The sequence below is a fragment of the Mustela putorius genome, unplaced genomic scaffold (genome assembly GCF_011764305.1).
Source record: "Mustela putorius furo isolate JIRA1106 unplaced genomic scaffold, ASM1176430v1.1 tig00000095_pilon_pilon_pilon, whole genome shotgun sequence".
In the NCBI taxonomy this organism is placed as follows: domain Eukaryota; kingdom Metazoa; phylum Chordata; class Mammalia; order Carnivora; family Mustelidae; genus Mustela; species Mustela putorius.
Genome location: NW_025421280.1, coordinates 26,165,190 through 26,181,388, shown reverse-complemented (window position 1 = coordinate 26,181,388; position 16,199 = coordinate 26,165,190). Strand labels below are relative to the sequence as shown.

Sequence of the window (16,199 nt, the reverse complement as noted above, 5' to 3'; positions counted from 1 at the left end):
CCATCCGTCCTCTCCCTTAATGCCATTCCTGGGTCCTGCTGAGCTCACCCTTCCCCTGCCCTCCATGATCCTGGAGGAAATCCCTCTCTGCCCCATTCATCATGCACACCTGCAAGCTGACTACCTTCCAACACTGTGTGCATCATTCCAGTCCTGTTCAAAGACTTCAACAACTTCCTGGCACCCTCAGCTAAAGCCTAGAGTCTGACACCTGGCACTCAGGGACTTGCCTGACATCCTTCCAAACTCACTGTCGTGAAATTTCCCTCTGCTGGGCCGTGTACATGGCCCTTTGACAGCACAGCAGACACTCTGCTCCTGTATCAGGCTTATTCTGCAGCTGTCCCCTGAGTGCCTATGGTCCAGGAGGAGGATCAGGAGCGGGCCAAGAGCGGCACACACGACCCAGTTGCTTCCCAGAGGGTCTCCAGCATGCTCTGATGTCCAGGGGCAGAGAGGTTACCGCCTCACCTTCCATCATGGCTTCAGTTGAATTAGGGAAAGGAATGGTGAGGGTTGGAACACGGGGCTCAGCGAAGGTATGTGTGTACACGCAGAGGTGTGGGTGCACACCAGGGTAAGTGTGTCTGTGTGTGCCACCTGTGTGTGTGCATAACTCTGGGCTGCTGCAGGGCATGGGGCAGTCTTGTGTTTTTTTAATCTAAGAGCAGGCATCTAGGAGCCTATCATGGGCAGAGTATAACGCCCAGCACTGAAGATTTTTAGAAATACACCAAACAAACAAACAAAAAACAACCACGGAACTTGCCTTTCACAAATGAAAATTCTCAAATCACAGAGAATACCCAAGCCTTTCCTCATCAATGTCTACAGGCATGTACTGGTGCAGTCTATCTTGGAGGTGAGTTTTGAAATGCTGATTAACTATAAAAAAGTACATATCCTTTGATATCCAAATTATTGTTCTGAGAATCTGCCCTACAGGAACAATGACGCCGACAGAGGCCATATTTATAGGATGCACACTACCTGTACTGATTTTGAAAAACTGAAGGCAACCCCCTTGGGACCCCTCTCACTCTAGAGAGCTTTTTTCTCTTCCTTTCTGTTCTTGCCTTCACTTCATAAACTTCCATTTCACTTCAAAACACAAAAACCAAAAATATGAAACCATGCAGATGTCCACAAATATGGAGACAATGTGCCTGTCGTACCCCGGGCCCTGTGGTGTTAGCCAGGCAAAGGCCTTGGGGAGCTGTTATGAAAAGCAATCACGCCCTACAAGCTTTCCTACTTTACGACTAGGCATTTTTGCAAATGTACATACATGAGTAAAAGCAAAACTTAAAAAAAAAAAAAAGTGACCCCATGCTTTGGTCCCCACCAGTTATAGCTGCGGACATGGCTGCAAAGAGCACACGTCTGGATGTCACTTGACCTGCTTGCAAAGTGCGCTTTACCCTCCGCCAACGCCCTGCAGCACAGCTCAGTCTCCTCCCTCAGCACCAAGCCCCTGTCCTCCCAGGCACTGTAACTGGCCCAATTATGGTCATTAGATACTCATTACCGCCAATTACAACAAGCTCATTTCCGGTAGGCTGTTCCAGAGCATCTCAGATGTGCTCCTCGGCACCTTCAGGGGCCCTCAAGTGGTGACTGGGAGGCCTTGGGGACCAGGAGCTCAGCTCAGGGACACTGTCTGCTCGAGGCACTTAGAGGGGGAGGTAGGATCTCAAATAAAGCCCCACCACCACCCACACCCCGGGCCAACTGCCAGAGTTCCTTCTGTTCCCAGCTTACTGAAAGTGATAAAAAGCCTGGTGAATCAAACAATGAAAGGAAATTGTGAATATCAACACATTACGTTTGTTTTTCAAAGAGATAATATGGAACTCTCAGGGACTGAACGGTGTCCCCCTAGTTCACCCACTGCAGCCCTAACTCCAGTGTGACTGTATTTGGAGACAAGTCGGGAGGAGGTGATTAAGACAGAACAAGCTTGTCAGGCTGGGGCCCTCATCCTGGGGCTGTGGCCTTCCAAGGAGAGGAAGAGAGCCTCCCCATTCCCCCAAGCTCGGTGTGAGGGCAAGGCAAGAAGGTGGCTGTCAGCAAGGCTGGAAGTGGCTCTCACTAGGAACCAAATCACCAGGCACCTTGATCTTCGACTTCTAGCCTTCAGAACTAGAAGAAAATAAATGTTTATTGTTTAGGAACCCCCAAGCAGATTAAGACAGGAACATGATTGGTTGCTTTTATTTTTCTCTCCTTAACAGAACGAAGACACGGCTACTGGGGGAGAGGGAAGGCTCAGAGGGGAAGCCTCCTTCACGCTGACCCCCCCCATCCTGCTTGCCTATCCTTTCGCCCATTCAAGAGTGCTCTTGCTTGGCAGTAAGACCATGTTCCAGCTTCATCCCGTGTGCAGGTGGGAGGCTGGGCAGAGCCGTCTCTGGGGCCCACACTCACATGGGAGGAAGTCCAATCCATGAGTTGAGCCGCAGAGACCTCAGATGCCCCTAACCGGCCTGACCACGTGGCTGTGAATGTGTCACTCTGCGGGCTGCAGCTCCTACCTGAGAACGGAGGTGCCCTGAGCACCCGACGGGATGGGATGGTGCAGTGACCGCCCTGGGTCGCCCCAGAGGCACTGTTCCTGCCAAGCTGTAGTGTCAGGAGACCACCAGGGTGCAGGACTTAGCAAAACACTGACCTCCCTTCCTCCCTGCTGGCCTCAATGGGCAGGGCCCTAGACCCTCAGAAGCCTGCCCCCCTCACCCACACAGTGAGGTCTCCAGCACACGCTGCCCGGATGGATGAAGCTGAGACAACCCAGAATGGAAGGACACACTGAACCCAACTGACAGGCACCCCCCGAACTGCTTTCTGACAACAGAAAGTCCAAGCCTGCTGCTGGGACCTCCAGGTTAGGGGTCTAGAGACCCAGAGTCTTGAGAACATGCTGAGCACCCAGAGTCACCCTCATCCGGTCATACCACCTCCCATATCCATCTGCCCCCAGCACCGGTCTGAAGTGGCAGTACCAGTGTCTCTGCGGTCATGGGTGAGGATCATTATTAGGAAGAAAAGCTTGGGGACTTCCTGCTTCCAGAAACCTTGTGATGCTTTTTGATTCCTTGCTAAGGGCTAAGTGCTGGGCCTAAGCGGGGGCACTGGGGTGACAAGTGGTTGCTGCTGCCCCCAGGAAGCAGTGGGTACTGGGGTGGTCTCCTGACACTACAGCTTGGCAGGAACAGCGCCTCTGGGGTGACCCAGTGCGGTCACTGAAACCTGTGCTGAGGTTAGCGCTCCCATCCTCATTCTCAGGCTTGAGTTCAGCTCCCCTGGCCCCAACTTCTCTTGCAGTCAAAGAAGCAAAGGTAATAAGGGAATTTAACAAGCAATTCTGGTTCATGCCAGCAACCAGTGCCATCTTTTGTGAGAGTGTTTCCTCCCTCACACAAAGCCTCTGCTGCTGGAGAACATGGAAAGGAGTGGCAGGTGGTAAATAACCTTCTGTACCTGGACCCAATTATTTAAGGAAAAAAAAAAAAAAACCCAAACAACTCTAGCTATAGGGAAGGTCTCAATGGCTTGTGTTTGCTCTTTCTGTTGCTCCCATCTCTTAGGTCTCCCCCACATCCTTCCCTGAGGATGGACACCAATGGAGTGTGTACACGGGACCCAGGAGTCTTTTCTTAATCAGGATAATTTCGCCTGATAGGCCAGTGGTTTCCCAAACTAACTCCACACTCACTTGGGAAGCCAGTAAACTACGCACTCCTCCGGCTGGCTCTAGCTGCAGAGATCAGAGATCGGCACCTTCCCACCTTGTCATGGAAACTGGACTGATCCAGACTGGGTCAGTGGCAGTTGGTGGTGGTAAGGGGCAGTTTCTGAGCCTTAATGCCTGGGGACGGGAGCTGCTGCTGTGAACACCCCATCAAGCCCCAGGCTGGGGGCCCCAGCAATGCCCCCAGCATCCTCACCTGGAGCCCATTACAGTTCTTCCCTCCCACAGCTCGGAAAACCCCTGCCAGCCCCGCCCTTCTGGAACAGCCTTCCCTCACCCACTTTCCTGGTCCTGGCTCTGGAGGCAGAGTCCCTCCCACCAGGATCCATAAACTATAAAGTGCTGGAGAGTAACTCTTTTGGGCTTTGGGGGCCCTGAGGTCTCTTGTCACCACTGCCCAGTCACTGTTGTAGCACCAAAACAGCCCCAGATGAGAATAAACAAATGAGCAGGTGGGTTCTGTTCCCAACACTGTGGTCTAACGATCCCGGCTCCAGGATGGGCATGTCATGGAGCCTACTTTGCACCTGAGGAAGAGCCTGTATGCATGCAGGACCCGGTAGGCCAACACTGCTGTATCACTGCCTTCAAATGCCCTTTCCTCGGGGCCCCCTCTTGATCCTTCTCCCTTCTTCTGTGGGTGCAGTACAAAGGATTTTAGCTTGTTTAGTTCAGTTCCAATCTAGATCAGGACTCCTTAGAACGCGACATCTGGTTTGTCACCTGTCCACGGAGAAGCCAACACAGACACACATAGAAACTTTTATACCAACGTGATGGAGTAATTTTGTCTGTTGAATCTAATGAGACTTTGGGCTTATTGTTTTGTATGTCTGCTTTATTTTTCCTTTCCTTTTCCCAGAACTTCATCTTGCATGTATCTCCCACTGGTACTGGATGGTGGTGAGCCAAACCCTCCTCAAGGCCAGAGCAGACTGAGCCCAGGTCACTGCCAGAAGCTCTGGCTCGTCCCTGGGATGCTCGAGTCTCAGATGCAAGCTCTGGAGTTCCATAAGAACTGTTCCATAAGAACAGTCCAGAAGTGACCCTCTCGGGGAGCAAACCTATTTCCTTCCCCATGTTTGCAGGATTCCTGTGTCTCTGTGCGTCATTATTGTCTTCAGTGTCAGGGTAGAGGTGGTGCTGTCACCTGGAAAGACCCTGTGGAAGATTCTTGGGTCCTGGAGATAAGAACCTGAGGGAAAGTCCTGGGTACAGTAGAAAGGCCCAGTCCATGAGCTCCCATCAAGGAGATGTGGAGACACTAAATGAGGAGCAGGACCATGTTTTAGAGAAGAGTGAACCATTCCCACGGGAAGATCCATGTACTGGGGAGGCAGGCCCCTCTAACTCTGAGAACACCACCCCAGGGACATGGCAAATGTGTCAAGAACACAGACTATGGGTGCTGTGCTGGATTTTGGGAGCAAAGGAGTTCAAGCAAGCCTTCGCAGAGGAGGATGACCAGGTTCCCTGGTCTGGGAAAGAACACTTCAACCAAGGCAACAGGAACAGGAATGGGGTTTCTGAGTTCCTGGGGGGCCCTGCATAGCAAAGGAGATGACAGACAGGTTGGGAGAGGCCTGATGGAAGAAGGGGCACCTGTACATGCAAGAGGGGGCTGGGCAGTGTGAGGCGGTGGCGTGGAGGTGAGGGAGACCAGGACAGTGGGAGGACCAGCAGGAGGCCCAGGGAAACACTGAAGGATGGTGAGAGGCAAGAATGGGAGGTGACCTGACTTTCCCAAGAGAACCCAAGTGCTCCATGTCCTTCAGAACTTGGCCCTGAGAAGCTCTCTGGCATCCTCCACTGCTGCTTGCTCCCCTCACCCACTCAACTCCAACATAGCTTCTCTCTGGCCTGGAGTACCAAGCCATTCCTGCCTCTGAGACTCTCCCAGCAAGGAAGAGAAGATGTGCCATCAGGCAGGTAGAGGCCGACTTCTACCCATGGCCCTGAAGCTGCAGGTCTGTCTCCATTATCGTTGTGTGAAACTACCCTGCTCACTAAAGACATCACTATCTAGTCTGCTGTCATCACCCCAGCTCCTTGGAACATGCTTGGCCTCACAGAATCATGTTCTAGAAACAAGAATTTCTGCTAAGAAATTTCTCCCAAAGGCTACCAGGCCATTTTAGGGCTACCAAACTCTCAATGAAGACAGAGGCCCTTTCTTCAACAAACTGCTACAGAGAAGAGACCCAGGAAAAGCCACACCATTCAGAGACTGCAAGATGGGAGCTCAAAAAGAAATCACAACCTAGCCTCATTCATCCAGAGATGCACGACTAATTAGTTGTCTAACTAAATGACCAGCAAATTGGAGCCAGTGGCATCTGTGTACATGTACATACATAAATATATGAATCATAGCCCAGAGGATTTACTTCTGCATACAGGTGCTTTCAAACTGTGTCAGTGTAAATCATCAGTGTAAATGAGTATCTGTCCATGCAAGACATGACAGTAACCTCAAGGAGAAAAACTGCAATTCAAAAGATTAAAAAAAGGAAAGAAAAATTAATTAGAACAATACCCACTAAGGGTGCCTGGGGGGCTCAGTCAGTTAAGTGGCTGGCTTTGGCTCAGGTCACGGTCCCAGAGTCCTGGGATCGAGGCCCATGTCCAGCTCCCTGCTCAGTGGAGAGCCTGCTTCTCCCTCTGCCTGCTGCTCCCCCTGCTTGTGCTCACTCACTCTTGCTCTATCTCAAATAAATAAATAAAATCCTTTTTAAAAATAAATAAATAAAATAAAAATAAAATCCTTTATTATTATTATTTTTTTAATTTTATTTATTCATTTGCCAGAGAGATAGATCACAAGTAGGCAGAGAGGCAAGCAGAGAGGAGGAACCAAGCTCTTCACTGAGCAGAGAGCCCAATGCGGGGCTCAATCCCAGGACCCTGGGATCATTACCCGAGCCAAAGGCAGATGCTCAAGGACTGAGCCACCCAGGTGTCCCATGAAAACAAAATCTTAAAAAAGCAAAACAAAACAACTCTTAGTAGACCACGAGTAGAAAGAACCCTTCTTAACCTGACAACAAGCATCTCCCCAGACTGCACGGCACACTCAGGACACACCGAGGACCCTTTAGAAGCGCTGCTGCAAGCCAAGACACCGGCCAGGAGGCCTCTCCTTGGCTGTGTCCTCAAGTGCTGATGGAAAGGATGAGACCAGGAGCCTGGGAAGGCAGATGGGCAAGGTCAGGACAGGAGATGTGACCAAGTCAAAGGCTAAAGGATGTCCCCGTATCACTGGAGTGGCGCAGGGACTCACCAACACCCTTCTCACCCTCCTGCCCCAAACTGGCCTCCAGGTTGGGTCTATGCTGAACAATGGCATTTTAACTATGGGGGTGGGGGGGGCAGGCGGCCTCATGTGACTCTATTAAGGGCCCTTTTATATTCTTGTTTCCTGGGGTAATGGTTCTCAGTTCTTAACTCAAAGGGAGGACACTTCTGAATACAGCCTGATGGTATTGAGATCTGCCTGCCATTACCTGTGAGGCAATGTCCCCTAGGTCAATCCAGCTAAGCAGTACTCCAGATAAATAAATGTCCCCATACTCTCATTCTTATAGGGCCTTACAGAGACTATTCCTTTAATAAACACTCATCTGAAATCATGGCTACTATGCGCACTGGAGAGTCACCAAACAGAGGGAGTATAACATTATGCAAATTCCCATCATTTCTAATTAATCCTTAATGAAAATACATCACAATTGAAGTACTGAAACCTCAACCAAATATGCAAATTATTTTCATCTCAATATACTTGGCATTTATTAAAATTCTGCAGTTCTGTCATAAAGTAGTGTATGAAGTAAAAATGATATACTGTTTGTTAAGGTTTGTTTTGCTTGCATGTGGCAATACGGCAAAAGGAAAAGACAGCAAAACACTGTAATATAAAACACAGCCAGGTAAAAGGTCTAGAAAATTAGTCCATGCTCTCTTATAAGGCTTTGAGAATATTTAATAGCAATAGCTAAACAACACTTATGGATGATACATTAAATAATTTCATTTCTCATCCAAAGAAATGCTCCTAATTTAACTGGACCATGCCTTATGTGAGCCTTGGGGAAAGGCCTAGAAGCTTCCAAAGCTGGGCTATCGTCATTCAAGGTGTGATCTTAACTTTGCCAAATCCCACACAGGTGACCAGCCTGGCAAAACACACTTCAACCTGTCCTACCTAATTTTCCAGGCTGGGAATCAGGGTTTTTAGACCAGCCAATGCCCTAAGGACCCTAAAAGGAATTATCCCAGGAACTGATGTTAAGCAAGTTCTAAGTGACAAGACCAAGGAGGATTTTGTGTCAAAAAAGACTGGTCACTCTCATGCCATCTCCAAGTTTACTGATACCTACAATGAGCCAAGCCCCTGACAGGACTGGGCCGCACTGTGGGCATAACTGTGCTCTTGGGGGCTGGCGTTCCAGATTGGGAATCAGAAAACCAGAAACAAAAGCACAAGATCATTTTAGCCAATGGCCAAACTGTAAGAAAAAAACCTGAACAGGGTAATAGACTTTCCAAGAATCTGTGTCCATAGGAAGGCCTTGAAGCTCCTGGCTCACTCTTTTTTGGAGGTGCACCCACAACTAAAATCCTTCAGGTTCTTGAGCTTTTTAAAAGATTTGTATTATTTTGAAGCAATCTCCACACCCAGTGTGGGGCTCAAACCTACAACCCCAGGATCGAGATCATGAATTTGCAACTGCAACAGATCCGAATGGCTGATGAGGAAGAGAAACAAAGGTAAAAAACCTGCTGGATTACCCCGGCCTGATGGCTCCTCGCCAGGCCAATGAACAGTGGCCAGGAAATAACAAGATGTTCCCTTATATGATCCATTATTTACATTTACTCCTCTGAAGGCAGCCATCTGTGCCCCTGTAGCACAGAGACGGTTCCTTGGCCTAAGAGCAAGGCTGGCCGACGCAGGTCTTCAGGACTTCTCTGGAGACAGTAAGCACAGAACCGACCAAACCAAGGTGGCACTTAAGACCGGTGTAGGGGATAGTGACTGTGTGCAGAAGACAAAGCAGGTCCCTGAGTCAACTGCCCAAGACACCGGTAGCTTTTCAGTGCACTTCTTCTGCACACTAAGTCTAAGCCCATCCACAATCCACAATCCAAGATTCAATGTTTTTACAGAAGTTGGCACTCAAGTTCATTTGGAGGCAAAGGCTGACCCAACCAGCGTGTAAGAATGTTCCTGCTCTGGTGCTAAATGTCACCTTTGGAATGCAGGCTCTGCCTCAGAAGTCATCATCACAACAGGCCTAACATCCAAACAATTCTGAATTCTGTAACGCATCTAGCCCCAAGGGCTTCAGAAAGGAACTGGGCCAGAATTTGGTTCTCCCAGCTAAATTTGAAATTCTCCAAAGATGGTTTATGTTTTTCTCTTAGGATAGCTCCTCTAGATGCCGAGAAGAACGGCTGTCTCAAGGAAATATTCAGGAGGGAGGGTGCACTCCTCGGGGTGTGGGGGGGGGTTCCTGGCCTTCAGAGAGCTCTGCAGGCACGGACGCCCAGACATCCCTGACGTGGAAGATATGCCAGCAACCTTCCACAGGCCAGGAGACTGTGGAAGGTAGTGAGGCAGTGTTTCCAGGTCTGTCTGCCAAGCCAGGGTTTACACACAGAATGTCTTTCTTCTCAGGGTGACATGAACAATAGCTTTGTGTTCTAAGCCAGGCCCCAGACACAATCTTCCTGAACCTCATACAATGAAAAGGATGAAAAGCATACCAATTAATAGGTATCAGTCACCAGGAACAGTTCTTCATTCATCAAAAACCCAAGGTACATGGCACAGTGTGCCAGGGACCAGGACAGTCGTAGAACACAGCACATCCTGGCTGTGGATGTGTTGGAGGAGACAGATGGCAAAGGCCCAGAGCCCCTGTGGATGCAGTGAGAGCAGCAGGGACACGGACGCCACTTGGGGCTGGTGGGTGCGGGCTGGGAGGCATAGGGAGAGCTCCCTTTCTGAACCAGGATGGGGTGTGGAAAGGCAGAACACAGCCCAGCTGTAGCCTACTGGGGTGGGACTGGCTCTCTCCAAAGGTTCACCCTGCTTATTTATAAAACAAGAGGAAAGTAAGAGGCTGCCAGCAGGGTGGGGCGATACTGCCAGGAAGCTCGGGGCTGCCCGACTGCAAACCCAGGCTCCAACAATGCCCACTGGGCTTCAAATGGTCTGCACGGGTTTTGTCTTTACCCTAAAGGCCTGTTGCAGACTTCAGCCAGAAGGGAATGTGAGGAATGTGGGTTAACTCAAGAAGCAGACACGCTCTGTCCCTTCACAAGGAGTCCCAGGAGAACTGTCACTCAGGATCACCAATAAGGGGGTGACCCACTCCTGCCAGTGTACAGGATCGGGACCCTAAATAGTTTTCCTTGGGCTAATACTGAGTCACTCCCATCACAAGACTGGGAGACACTGAAGCAGAACTGAGATCCTGTTTACTCTCCTGCCACTCACATGCTGGACACACAGCACACCCACAGCTGCACTTCCTACAGATGAGAAAAGACACTTGGCAGCAGTGAACTTAACAACTCAGCCAGCCCATGTGGAGTCCAGTTCATGGCAATTGCAGATGGCCTGCAATTTTCACGGCTGAGCAGTGCTGGCCCATTCCTGTGGTGCCACGCCCCAAAACACATTATGCAGCCCAACACTGGAGCCAGTTGGTAGAAAGGAAGTGTGAGGGAGAGGAAGAGAGAGAATCTTAAACAGGCTCCACGCCCTGCACAGAGCCCAAAGTGGGGATCCAGCTCACAACAAAGAGATCATGACCTGAGCCGAAATCAAGAGTAGGACGCTTAACCAACTGAGCCACCCAGGTGCCCCTTAAAAATTGTTTTTATTACTGCTAAATTCCATAATTGCATAGCTAAGTTATTGTCAGTTAAAAACCTCAGGGTCCCACACATCCAAGGAGCTACGATGACAGAGCCAACCACTGGGGGCAGCAGGGAGCCCCAGAAGGGCTGCTTTTACCCAAGGCCAGGTGAGGGCTGGGCAGGGGGACAGCACACCCCAGTAAGAGCTACCGACCCCGGCTGCTTATTTTTTTTTTTTTTAAGATTTTATTTATTTATTTGACAGAGAGAGATCACAAGCAGGCAGAGAGGCAGGCAGAGAGAGAGGAGGAAGCAGGCTCCCTGCTGAGCAGAGAGCCCGATGCGGGACTCGATCCCAGGACCCTAAGATCATGACCTGAGCCAAAGGCAACGGCTTAACCACTGAGCCACCCAGGCGCCCCCCGGTTGCTTTTTTATGAGGGTGACCAACATCATACAATTTAATAGTACTAAGGAGCATGTAATCACAGCCAGCGTCTTCAGGGCATGGACACATGCTGGTGTGGGCAGTTTCTTCCCGGCCACAGGACTCCTGGGTTTGCTGCTCACTCAGTTGCAGGAGTGCTGCTTGTCCAGTTCATACAGAATGCAGAAGGGATGGTGTGAGGTCCTGAGGGTAAACTTGTTGAAACCTGCAAAGAGCCCAGCCTTTGTGCTTCAACCTTCCAGAGGCCATAATACCTGCTCCCCATACCTTAAATACGAAACGGACAAGACAGGCCATTAGACACTCAGACACCTTTGAGAGGCACTTGAGTGGGAGCTCAGCAGGGGCTGTCACAGCCCTAAGGGTGCAGCCCTGGAGGAGGGCGAGCTGACTCTGGGTGTTGGAACCCAAGAAAGGTGAGAAGGGCATCACATGGGAGCTGTCACAGCAGTGACCTGGTGGGGGATGGGAGTGGGGGCTGAGGGATGAAAAGGGGTTCATATTAGGGAGGAGGATCAGGTATACATGGGGGGCAAGGAACAACTGATTAGATAAGTAAAGGTACCAAGGATAACGGAAGCAGAAATCTAATTGTGAGGAAACATCATATAAACCCAAATGGGAGGATCCTGCCTGTGATCTTCCAGATGATCAAGGTCATGAAAGTCAAGGAAAAATGGAGCTTGTCACAGAGAGAAGACGACCAACAGGACATGATAACTACGTGTAAGACAAGAGCCTGGCTTGCATCATTTTCTATAAATTATTAGGACAACTGACAAAGCTTGAAGAAGACCAGGATTCTACAGTAATGGCATATCAATGTCACTTCCTGACAATGAGTGTTGTCCTGGGGGCTAGAAACACCTGTTCTCTAGAAACACACACTCAGGTGTGCAGGGGTCATGGGCATCATGGCAGCAACCTATTCCCCGAAAGAGCAGGAAGAAAATGTATGTGCACTGTTCTTGGAACATTTCCGTAAATCTGTCGATCATTTCAAAATAAAAAGTTAAACATGCACAAGCGACTATGAAAACAAATGCACAACAAAACCTTTTTGGTTACAAAGTGCACTTGAAAGTAAAAGAATCAGGAATGAAATATAGCCCAGGCTGGCTTTTATGAGAAAGGAAAGCAGTGGTAAAGACAATAGATAAAATGCTGGCTGCTAGCTGGGCTGGGAACAATAACATGAAGATCGGCCATGAAGTATTTCTTTGAACTAATATGGTTCCCCACAAATGTCAGTCCCACAAAAATGAGCGGGTCTCACCCAAAGTGTGAAGGTCACAGTTGATGAAGAAAGACTGAGAAACTGTGAGACGAAGGAGATAGAATGACTAAATGCAATGTGGGAGGCTGGACCAGAAAAAGGGCACTAGCCCAAAGACTGGAGAAATCCGAATAAAGCCCGTTGTTCAGTTCAAGAGCACTGTACCAGGGTTAATGTCCTGGCTTTGATCATTGCACTGTGGTTCTGAAGGTGTTGACATGAGAGGAAGCTGGGAGAAGGGTACAGGAGAACGGGCTGTACTATTTTTTTAACTTTTCTGCAAATCTAAAATTAATTCAAAATAAAGTTTTGTGGTTTGTTTTTTTTTTAACAAAAGGATTTGCAGTGGCAGAAAGCCCTCCATGGGGGATTACTCTGAATGCTTAAAACAAATAAAACAAAATCATTATTATTCTACATTTCAAATTCTATCATCTTTTCCAAAATGAATGCCCCAGTGCCTCTTAGGTCTTGCTTAAGAACAAAGCAGCTGCTTGTTACTCACTGGCAACAGTATTTCTCCAATTCCAAACTGCAAAATACAAGGATGTGATACACCAGAGAACAGGGTACTGACCAGGCAGAAAGGCTGCATGTGAACCCCTCCTGCCGGAGAGAGATGTGACAGGCAAGACGGCCCATGACACAGACCCATGGTCAGGCTGAGCCAGGACCAGAGGGGCATGTTTGTCGTGGTCCTGGACCCACCAAAAATGTCTTCTCAATGGCCTACCTGTCTTTTCCTTGATCTCACAGAGCACACTGAAGAGAGCTGGCTTCATCCGATGGCAACTCAAAGCATGCTTTCTGAAAGAGACAGAAGAGCATGTTGAGAAAGAGAAGTCATCCTGTCCACGAGCATAAAGACCCTTCATGGGGACTCTGCCAGTTCTGTTGAAAGTCGGTCTTACGAAGTTACGGTACAAAAGCATTTCAGACGAATGCCATTTTGCAAAATTCAAATGGAGCAATATACTAATACTCAAACCACTTCCCTTTACAGGTGGGGTTTTAAACAATGCAAATTTAAATAATCCAAATAACTCATCAAAAGCTAGAAACTTTCAAGGTCCGATGACTTAAAAGCTGCGTTCGCACTATTGCCCTACATGCAGAGCAGATACCCCAGTCATCCCCCATGTCATGAGACGTTAATTTAGTATTTCCTGAACAGCCACTATGTGTCATATACCATTCTAGGGTCACAGACACAGACAGATGAGGTTCCCACCCATGTGACAGTTAAGACGGAGAGAGAGACACCAAACACACACACAAACAACCACGAGCTGTGGCGGGTGCTTTGTGGCAACGGAGAGTGCTGCTGGCTGGAGAGCTTACTGGAGTTTGCACGTCTCTGATGTGACATCAAAGCCAAGATCAGAATGACAAGGAGAAGTCAGGCAGGAAAAGAGAGGCTGAAGACAATAATAATTTAGGTAGAGGAAACAGGCAGTATAAAGGCTGAGTGAAAACACTTGGTTTTTTAAGAGCCCAAGATGCTGCAGAGTAAGGGGTGAGGGAGGGAGCCATAAAGTGAAATTAGACAAGGGGGGGTCCACCTCGAAGAGCCTTGTCAGTCAGAGGAATGACTCTGGCTTTTGTTTGCCTGTGATGGGAACTGTGATCGGCAGAAGACTGGCTCCCTAAGATGTCCACGTGCTGAACCTCAGAATAAGTTACAAGGGAAAAAAGGCGCCCGGAGGTGTGCTTAAAGTTAAGGGCCTTGAGATGGGGAGATGAGCCTGGATTACCAGATGGGCCCAATCCAATCACACAAGCCCTTCTTCCGGCTGCGCTCAGAGAAAGAGAGAGTAACATAGAGTCAGAGACACTCTGCTGTTGGCTCCAAAGATGGAGGAAGAAAGTACAAGCCAAGGAATGCAGGTGGCTTCAACAAGCTGAAAAAGGCAAGGAGATGGACTCTTCCCCTACTGCCTTCAGAAGGAGTCCTTAGAACACCTTGATTTTAGCCCAGGGAGACCCATGTTGGACTTGTAACCTACAGAAATGGAAGGCGATATATAAATTTGTGTGTTTTAAGCTGCTAAGTTAGTGGTCATTGGTTACAGTGGCAACAGAAATCCATTACAGGGAGCAATGGGGATTTTACAGAGTAGTTGTCACATGGATTGATTTTTTATTAGTGTCAATTTTTTGAGATGTAATTCACATACCATAAAGTTCACCCTTAAAAGTATATACACAATTCAGTGGCTATTAGTAAATTCACGATGTGCAAGAATCACCATTATTTCTACAACACTCTCCTCACCCCCAGAAGAAACCCTGTTCCCATAAGCAGTCATTCCCCTTTCTCCCCACTCCACCCACTGAGCAACTACTAATCCATCTGTCTCTATAGTTTGTCTCTCCTGGGCATTTCAAACCAATGGAATCACACAGTATGGGGCCTTTGGGACTGGCCCCTATCCCATAGCACCTTTTCATGGTTCTTCCAAGTTGTTGTCTACCAGAGCGTCATCCCATTTTAGGGCCTTATAATATTCCATAGTGTGGATATAATTTGTTTATCCGTTTATCAATTGTGGACATTTAAGTTATTTCCACTTTGGGCTATTGTGAGTAATGCTACTATGAACATTCACGTGGAAGTATTTGTGTGAGCATGTGTCTAGGGAGAGTCGTGGAGTCACATGGCAACTTCTGTTGAACTTTTCAAGGAAATACCAAACTTTTATAAAGTGGCTGCACAATATTCCATTCCCATCAGCAACTTCTGAGGATTCCAATCTCTTCACATCCTCACCAACACTTGTTATTGTCCTTTTTATTATAGCCACACCAGGGGTGTGAGGTAGTAGCTCATTGTTGTTTTGAGTTGCATTCCTCTAAAGACTAATGACACTGAACATTTTTTTCATGTGTTTATTGGCCATTCTTCTTTGGGGATATGTTTATTCAAATCTGTGCTCATTCTTTAATGGGGTTATTGGTCTTTTTATTATGGAGCTGTAAGAGTTCTTTATATATTCTGGATACCTGACTCTTATCAAATACATGATTTGCAAATCTCTTCTCCCATTATTTGAGTCGTCTTTTTACTTTCTTGATAGTGTCCTTTGAAGCACAGTTTTCCATTTTATTTTTTTAAAGATTTTATTTATTTATTTGACAGACAGAGATCTCAAGTAGGCAGAGAGGCAGGTAGAGAGAGAGGAGGAAGCAGGCTCCCTGCTGAGCAGAGAACCTGATGTGGGACTCGATCCCAGGACTCTGGGATCCTGACCTGAGTGGAAGGCAGAGACTTTAACCCACTGAGCCACCCAGGCACCCCAGCAGTTTTCCATTTTAATGAAATCCAATTTATTTATTCTTTCTTTGTTGTTTGTACTTTAGGCATCATACCTAAGAAACTGTTGCTTAATTCAACATTATGAAGATTTATGCCTGTGTTTTCTTCTTCTTTTTTTTTCCTTAGAGGAAGCAGCAACTCTTTTTTTTTTTTCCTCTTTTTTAAGATTTATTTATTTGCCAGAGAGAGAGTGAGAGAGAGCACAAGCTAAGGTGGTGGTGATGGGGAGGAGGGTGCAGCAGACAGAGGGAGAAGAAAGCAGGCTCCCCACTGAGCAGGGAGCCGAATGTGGGACTTGATCCCAGGACTCTGGGATCATAACCTGAGCTGAAGGCAGCTGCTTAACCAACTGAGCCACCCAGGCGTCCCCTGTGTCTTCTTCTAAGAGGGTTACAAGGTTAGCTCTTACACTTAGGTATTTGATCCATTTGAGTTCATTTTTGTATATGGTATTAAGTAAGGATTCAAATTCATTCTTCTGCATGTGCAGATCCAGTTTTTCCAGATCATTCATTGAACAGACTATTCCTTCCTCACT

The 16,199-nt window shown here is 48.0% G+C and overlaps 1 protein-coding gene across 3 annotated transcripts in view; it reads right to left on the bottom strand.

Annotated features, from left to right (window-relative positions):
- Nucleotides 1-16,199, bottom strand: part of PBX4 (PBX homeobox 4) — a 42,026-nt gene that overhangs the window by 9,191 nt on the left and 16,636 nt on the right. For all 3 annotated transcript variants that reach the window (XM_045081014.1, XM_004760848.3, XM_004760850.2), the window contains exon 2: nt 13,079-13,152. In XM_045081014.1, coding sequence (XP_044936949.1) covers nt 13,079-13,152 — 74 coding nt within the window. The remainder of the gene's footprint in view (nt 1-13,078; nt 13,153-16,199) is intronic.